Source organism: Schistosoma mansoni, chromosome W (genome assembly GCF_000237925.1).
Source record: "Schistosoma mansoni strain Puerto Rico chromosome W, complete genome".
NCBI classification, from domain to species: Eukaryota; Metazoa; Platyhelminthes; class Trematoda; order Strigeidida; family Schistosomatidae; genus Schistosoma; species Schistosoma mansoni.
In genome coordinates, this window is record NC_031502.1 from 37,021,548 (window position 1) to 37,030,434 (window position 8,887).

Here is an 8,887-nt window from a genome sequence, read left to right on the forward strand (position 1 = left end):
TCGCCCCACGAGATTCGAACCCAGGACCTACCAGTCTCGCGCCAGCGCACTTAACCGATAGACCACTGAGCCGGAATCTCGCGAGGCGAGGTCGTGGATGCACACTGCTAAGGAGTCCCACAATAGGACAAAACGGCCGTACAGTGCTTCCAGGTTTTCCCTGGTGGTCTAGCTTCAATTGACTCACATTACCTGATTGCAAAATAAATAAAGGATTTATGAATGTGTTTATAAACCTAATGATTATTCTCTCTATAGAACAGTATAGTCAACAAGGAGAAAAAGAACAGAATTTTCTTCATCAAGAAGAAGAAATATATTATTTAAGATAGTGACAGCAGATACAGTTTGACAATAATACACTAGATAGAGAGAGGAACATGAAGTAATTACAATTAAATGCATTGACTACAAACACAACTTTGATGTGTAAATTCACTTTTAACATTCTTGTTTCTACTCTAAACATTTGAAGTTAACAACTTGAAACAAACCAGTAACAGGAATTTAAAATTTTCTTATTTGATCTAGACATTGTATGATATTGAACTTGACAAAACTTCAAGAATTTTTCAAAATCTAAATGGAGCATTCAGTAAGTTGAGGAATTCGTTTTTTGATACTGTAAATTAATATAAATGTAATTTTATATTATTGCTATTTTTCGAATTTTTGGGCTTATAACTACTAGAACTTAAAAAATGTTGAAAATGCGTGGTAGAGTACAAGTACAGGTATGACACGTGTCAGTTAAAATTTAAAAAAAGTGTAGAAATTCCTAAATTAAATGGTTTGCTAAATATTTATGTTTTTACTCAATATACATGTGTAAAATAACGTTAATAGGCTTGTGTATAATATTTTGGGCAGTTCAATATTATGATTTGCTAAGTTATATAGAACCATAGGAACAAGTAATTTTAGCATTACTGATGAGTGCCTGTTGAGTTCCATCATAAAATACAGTTCTTCAAATCACAGACCAAACGACATGAAGCTATTTTCTAATGCATAGTTCAGTTAAAGACTTCAAGATTTTAGGGAAAAGCATCCAGTTATATTGTAGACAGTAATTGTTGGATGAAATTAATTTCCACAGTACGTTTACAGTCTAATCATCCACTCTTGGCAGCTTATACAATATAAAGTTCAATAAAAGGTTAATATTTATTTATATAAGATTGTATTTTAATCATGTCGAGTATGCAACAAACATCACAATTCCAATGAATAACAGTAGACAGTAAATCAATTGATGTTATAAGTCTAAACCACTGGAATTCCAGTTAAGTAGTTTGATGGCTGAGTGTTAGCTACAGGGCTTGAAGATACAAATCTAGCTCCCAGAAAGGTTACAGAAGCATACTTATGAGGAAATCAATACTAAGACGAATTCTTAAGTATTTTCTGGTCTTCAGTGGTTATCTAAATGATGTTACACTGTGTTGTGAACTACAATATCTACGATGTTTAAGTATCTCCTATACTATAGATTGGCTTACATCGAAATACTATTGTTCTCCGATTTATACAAATGTATGGTTTTGAGTAGTGGATTATAACTTGTAATTTGTATTCCATGTGAATCTAAATAAATAACGTCTGTTTGCTTTTCGAATGTTCAGAATCTGGTAAATTGGTATCCACTGAATAGTTTTAATTCTTAAGCTTCAATTGTCTTACTAAACTTCTTCAGAATCATGCTCTTGACCTACAAATATTCTCTATTATCTCATCTGTAGGCATTTTGTTAATAATATATTTTGTTATGTAAGCCTATTTGATAAAAACCAAAAGTTTATCTGGAAAGTGAAATCGAGTTACTTACTGATGTCTTTTTGCTATCAGTAAATGTTAATAAATCCAACTTGTAACTAAATATTGTAAATTAATTAAATATTACATTAGTAAATTATACTGGATTCATTCAACTGAAATATTCATATTTATTACACTAAAAATTAATATTCTTTTATTTAACCCCATCCAAGATTATGTGTTACCTTTACTTTTAATTACAAAATTACATATTGGAAGTGTTTCAAACTTTTTTTATTAATACCAGATCATTTTGATTAAACAGAAAATATATCCTAGATTTATCACTGCGACATATATCCTATGGCTCACATTCATTAATCATGCAGTTAGAACTAAAGTTCTATATATCTGTTGTATGGGGTTATAATATTAAGGAATAATTAAGATGAATTATATAGATTGCTGTGAAACGTAGCCCTTTCATTATTCAAAAACAATCGTAAAAAGAGTAAATCAACATTGGTGTTATGCAACATGGATGTGTTTGTTATAACCTATTAAGTATAAATTACTAGGACTGAAAGTTGGCTTGTACAGATTAGAAAAATTTTGACAACAAATATTCCAGATAATATGAATATGTAGAAAAATTCAAAATCAAAGTGACTTATGAGAATATTTTTCAGATTTTAGTTAATTTTTTCCGTTAGATTTGAAAGAGAATGATATATTGATTCACAGAAGTTTACTCAACTTAAATATGATGCATTTTAAATTTGTATAAGAAATTTTCTGTAATAAAAGTTAAATATTTTAACTATGGTTATTATTATAACACTAAATTACAGTAATATTTATTTCTGAAGACTTTATTGAATTGTGAAGTATAAAATACAGCTTTGTTTTGGTTGTGTTATGTTGTCTGAGCTAAGTGGTTGTAAGTGATTTAGTGGCTGATGGTGTTGTCCAGAACAATGATAAAAGCCTCTCATTTATAGCATCCAGCTTAGAGACACATAACACAAATAAAAATCATCCAGCTGGGCTACAAATATTTCTCATCACTTCAAATAAACTTTCTGTTTTCAGGTGATGTGGAATTACATTTTAATGATGTAACAGGATATCTATTTAATAAAATATTCTCTACAACTCCAATTATCGCTCATGGTAATGGACCAATAAAGGTAAGATATGAGGAATTAGAAATGATACACTCAGAATTCCAGATTCCTCAGTATGTTAATTTATAAATTTTATTCATGGGTGTCATATCAGATAGAGTTTTGAGATAAATGAGTAATTCGAAAATTGATTCTTGATGATATAATTTTTGGACCTTTCAAATATTCTTAAATAGTGTTGTAGCGGTCTTACACCCACGGAGACTTGCTCTTGTCTGATCTGTTTTAATGTTGAACACTTATTTGAATATTAAATGTATCATTTACAATTTTATTAATTACTAACTTTCAAAAATATGCTATTTGTATATACATATGTTTCTATGACTATATCATTCTTGGACTATATGAACTTAAACAATAATTTAGATATCCACTTGACTGATGAGTCAATCCATCCAGGACTCTGTACGATGATTGATCATTGTGTTAATCCGTTCATTATACACTATGCAGTACATATTATTACTACTATGTACAAACTGAGCACTAAGATCGTACTTCTAGGGATCAGTTTAGTAGTACATATCACCAGGAGGTCAAGCAAACTACATATATGTATATTAAATGCATACCTTCTCAAACTATTTCTTATCTGACTTTTAGCATTGCGTTGTTAGGTGAATCTAGTAACACAACGGTATAAGTCCAAGTGAACATACAAAATTAAAAGGGGTTCAAATTCATTGGAGTCAGAAGCTCTTACAAATTGGCGAGGACTACTGAATAACTTGACAAAACCTGTCGCTCATAAGTCTTTCACAGTGTTTATCGAATTCGTATAATGAAAGTGGATTTGATGTAAAACAATTTCTCAAAGTACACAAATTGATCACTCGCTGTATATTTGATTGTCCAAAGGGATAGTCGATTACAAACACTTTTTTCTTATTAAACTTTTGTTAAATTGATGCATACATAATAACAATGTATGACATTTTTAAGGGAGATCATAGTTTCGCTTCAGATATTACAGGTTTGTCTTGTAGTTCACATTGTTACAACATGTACTATTTTAATGAACAATACTTGCGCACAAAAACCTATCAAGTTAAACTTATATCAGATGGATATCTTATGAGTTTACGACAACATAAAAAACATTCACTTTGTTCAATTATGCTAATTTCAGCTGTATTTTCGAAAAATTAAGTAAAATTCAATATATCGCTTAAATGCACGCCTAGATTATTGTAATAATTATCCGTTTATCATACAAAACCAGTAGGTTATAACTAAGCTTTAAGCTATCTGAATTTCTTTTTCTTCATCTGTTTAAGAAAGGCATCCGTAGTTATTTATATATGTATGAATCTTAATTATTTTCAGTTTGAATGAATAGTAAGCTCTTCGAAACTAATATTTACGTCAACATTTATTTATTGTTTCGTTTATGAATAGGTGTAATTTCAGATGGTGACCTTAAAGCTTAAAAAACAGACTAAGAAAAGTTTACCATTCATCTTTCACACTTATTGATTTGCATAGTCCAGGTCTGATTTATGCTATAAATTTTGTGCACAGTTTTATGTTACAATACCAGTCTGTATGCTAAATGCAGAGGCCAAAATAAAGTGGGCAAGAAGCGTGGGTGGAAGAACAGTACACTGGTCAACATTTTCTTAGTTTCAAGCAATCTGCTGGTCACACCATGCGTTGCAATACTAAAAGTCGATTTTAATAAAGAAGGGATGGGTATTTCTGGCTTTTTGATGAATAGTTATCTATTAAACCCACTGAAAATGAGAGGTCAATTCTATTAAATGTGTTGTCTCTCTACAGATTGGTCAGATTTATGTCGATTTTATAATCAATGGGACAATACGTGACTAATACTACTGTTTGTAAATCATGTTGTTAAGATTGAGAGGCTACGCAGTCGTCATAGTTTCATTGAGATTTATTAGATCATATAATATCATTTGTTGAAATATAAATAATTCCTAAGTGCTTGCAATTAATTTGCGTGATGTATTCACCATTCACCACATCTATGCTTAAAAGGGTAAGCAATCACTTCCTATAACATTTCTAGACTATCAGCACTTTAATGTATAGTTCTTATTCATTATTTATATTTTGGAAGGTTGAATTCAATTCACTGTCAAATTACCTTGCATATTCCTGGAGCCCTACAAAAAACTGTCAACAGTGTGACGAAGATAACATTGAAATTCAGGATATATTAGTAAGTTTATTAATTGATAATAAATCACAGGCAACCGTATTCCTTTAGATTGGTTCCTATGGAAAACGTGCTGACAACTGTTGCATTTTTTAGTCAATAATTTATTAGATAGTGGATCACTTTTATAGCTGAAGTAATTGGTTCTTAATCAACCATTATAAAGTCCATCTACTCGTGAAAATTTCTGTTACTTATTTATTATTATCATTATCAGAAGGGGTTTTGTGGATATTATATTACTTTTAATAGTTGAGATCATGAATCAATTGAAGCCAGACCACCATGGAAAACCTGCAAGCGCTGGACCTATTTATTAATTTGCCAAGTGCCCATTCACCAGTAAATTCTCAAAATGAGGTCATAAATAATTTAATTCACAACGATCAGGATGCATTTACATTGCTCCTATTCATAGTAAGACACTTGTTCAATTTTTTTGTATCATTCGGAACAATCCTAGAAACCTTTAGAAGTCAGGTTTTTAAACTACGTTCATGTTATTCCAGTGCTATCAAAGCGCAAACTTTGTGGATTTCAGGGATAAAAAGTTGGTACGTATTTAATAACGAAGATTGGTCGTTTAATTAGTTTTCTCCGTAACCAATACTGCTGGTGTCTCAGTTTGTTTATTCATTAGGCATGCCATCTACGTGGAAAAATGATTGTGAATTATATATATATTCTACATGTAAAAAACTACGTGGTGTTTGGTGCATATTACGAGATTTCCTTAAAATAAACTCTGAAAATATAGTTACAAATGAGATTTATATTCGCAGATACATATATAAATAATGTTATGCCAAGCAGTCAGTGAAAAATAAACTTATTATGACCCTTATGATTGTGAAAATGTGAGGCAACTGCTAAGTTATCAAGTATGTTTATAACGTCATCTTACAAATCTCGTCAGTATTCCACTACCAGCTAATAACAATAAACTCTGATGATCTGAACCAATAAATGGTATTTTGAATACACGAATAATCTCACATGGTAGAAATAACTGATTACTTTTTATACTGATTCGTCAGGCAAAATAGATTCTTCAGATGCTATATGGGAGTGAATGGTACAGCATAATTACTTTAATATGTTTCTAAATAATCCATATAGACGCTAATTTTTTTTAAAGAGAGTTTGTCTCAACCAAGCATTGAATATTTCGGTCCATAATATCAAGTTTAAGTAATTATAGAAATCCAGTCTACAGAAATAGAGTTAAGAAATATATATGTAGCGAGAATGGAACTGAGGTAATAATAATAGCTCAATCAAATAAACCATTGGGATTGTTTGACAGTTACAAATATAGCAACATTTCGAGTGATTGATAGTAAAGAGGTTAGTAGAAATAATGCTAAGGATGATGTTTACTATGAAGAATGGGTGCGTTCGTGAAGTGAGACTTGGATTACAAAGATTCTGTTAAGTCACATATCTATTTCTTTTGTATAAACAGATCAGTTTTTGTTATATCCCCTGGTGAATTATGAATGGTAAATCTGAGGTCTATTTATGGACAAATGTAATATGCCTATTTCCTATTGGATAGTTGTTAAATAAGTGACCTAATAGTATTCGTGTTCCTCTTATCATAACCTTTATTTTGACCTTGGAACTATTATTATTGATTACTTTTCCCCTATCTACAGCCACATTGGCCAATTAGTGTACAAATGTTATCTTTCTATTTTTTGGTATAATATGGTCTGTTTGGTTAGTATATAAACCCAGTATGCTTGTGAATAATGATTCATATTGCCGAGGCTGTATTTGTGTTCTGGACTTAGCGGCTGGGCTAGGCCGATAGGAAGAACCGGATTGCACCCAAGACTGCTCGTACGTATTTCCTGTATCATTGGACGTATATATATCTATATATTAAGAGGGCAAATTCATACGTTATAACAGTTTTGATGTGATGAATCAATGATGGTCCCATCGAACAAAAACACGGTTTTCTTATTACCAAGTTCGTTGTCTTCATCTCAGTGACGGAACCAATAACGACGTGAAACTACGTACTGTAGTAGTAGGCTGTTTTGACACATCTATTGGAAGGGTTCACTGACAAGTCAATTAGCTTATAACTGAAAGGTATCTGGAAACAGATCCACCTTTTGACATAAATACCGCACTTGTAAACAGGTACTATTCTAATGAGCATATCTGAAGGAACTGGGATTCACGTAGCATTGCCTGAATTTATGTGGAAAATGTAATTCTACAGTATTTCCATTTCGTATATATCCGCATTATCGCAGATTACATCCTAAGTATACTCATACAAGATTTCATTTGTGTGAAAACTACTCATTTGAATTCATGAGAAACGGTTTGGACGAATATGTTGTGTTTAGAACATCTATTACTGTTGCATACATAAAGATACAGCAGACTCGTAACGTATTCACTAAACTTAATAACCACTGAAATTTTAGATGAAATGATTCAGTAAGGTAACCCTCTTTGAATTTTTTTAAAATAGGAAATTAGGTTTACGACTCATTGTCATGATCAATAGACTTCCTAATACACCGAGAATTCTATAATAAAAGGAATGATAACATAATAGGTACAGATAAATGTTTTGATTTTCTGTTTTTGAAAAAGGACTACCCACTAGTGGTCATGGGAATCTTCATTGAACAGGGAACACCATTCATCGAAAGATTCTTTGAACGAATAGCAGCTTTGTCCTATCCAAAGTCCAGGCTTCATGTAGTTGGTCATATGGCGGTAAGTTAAACAACAATTAAATGTTTGTCGCCTGAGCCTTAATCTGTTTTATTTCCTACAAACTTAAGACATATTTTTCCCGTATTTTACATTGCATATATTTCTTACCAGGTCAATCATTTGAAGTGTATAAAATAAAAGCAAAGTTAAGATGTCCTTGTCCTGTTTGTGAGTGACGGAACATGCGGCATTTATGATGCCCAGTACATTGCCATTAGATATATAAAAACTTCATTCCTACTTAATTTGGGGTAAGAAGCGGCTATGGCATTTGATCTAAAAACACAAAACTTTCAGAGCCATCTGTTTTTTTGCAAAAATAGGTGTCAAGAAAAATCACATTGAACGAAATTTAGTGCCTACATAACACAAATTTAAGTGGATGTCCTGTTCTACTGAACAATATTGGTTTGCAGAATCATATAGTTTCTAAGCTATGGTTACATATTTTCTTGGTAATAATTGATTATAGATATTGAGAATTACAGCACTGAAGGCGATTTTCCGACACACATTTAATACAAGTTTGGTTGCTAACATGCACACTACTTGGAATGTACGAAACCGCAGTGTAAACTCAATTAACACCTTAGAAAGAGCACTAAAACTTAGTGGATTACTGTAAATAGCCCACATAGTTAGTAGAACTACGATAAAGATCAACCTGGAGTCTGAGTAAGTGAAACAAAATCGACTAAACTGACTGATGATTTAGTTACACCTAAATTGTTCATGCTTTTTTGATAGGAGAACAGTAGATTTCAGTCTGCAGTAGCGGAGTCGTTCAATCAAACATTTGGACACCAATACTTTTCAGTCAACTGGCTTGAGGAGAATCTAGATGAAGAAACTGCAAGAAGGAAAGTATTGTGAGTTTTTCCTTTAATTGTGTAACTTACTGGTACTTTATTTTCAGCGGATATTGTTTGGCAATTGAAGATTGTAAATACGTGTTTGCAGTGGACAGCATTGCTCAACTAGACAATCCAGACACTCTGAGTCATTTGGTTAA

General features: G+C 31.7%; 1 protein-coding gene across 1 annotated transcript in view; it reads left to right on the forward strand.

Moving 5' to 3' along the window:
- Nucleotides 1-8,887, forward strand: part of Smp_045940 (putative procollagen-lysine,2-oxoglutarate 5-dioxygenase) — a gene marked incomplete at both ends in the record, with an annotated part of 33,556 nt that overhangs the window by 22,917 nt on the left and 1,752 nt on the right. Inside the window, 5 exons of the mRNA XM_018789572.1 lie at nt 532-595; nt 2,851-2,948; nt 5,032-5,133; nt 7,750-7,875; nt 8,623-8,739. Of these exons, the coding sequence (XP_018655001.1) occupies nt 532-595; nt 2,851-2,948; nt 5,032-5,133; nt 7,750-7,875; nt 8,623-8,739 (507 nt within the window). The remainder of the gene's footprint in view (nt 1-531; nt 596-2,850; nt 2,949-5,031; nt 5,134-7,749; nt 7,876-8,622; nt 8,740-8,887) is intronic.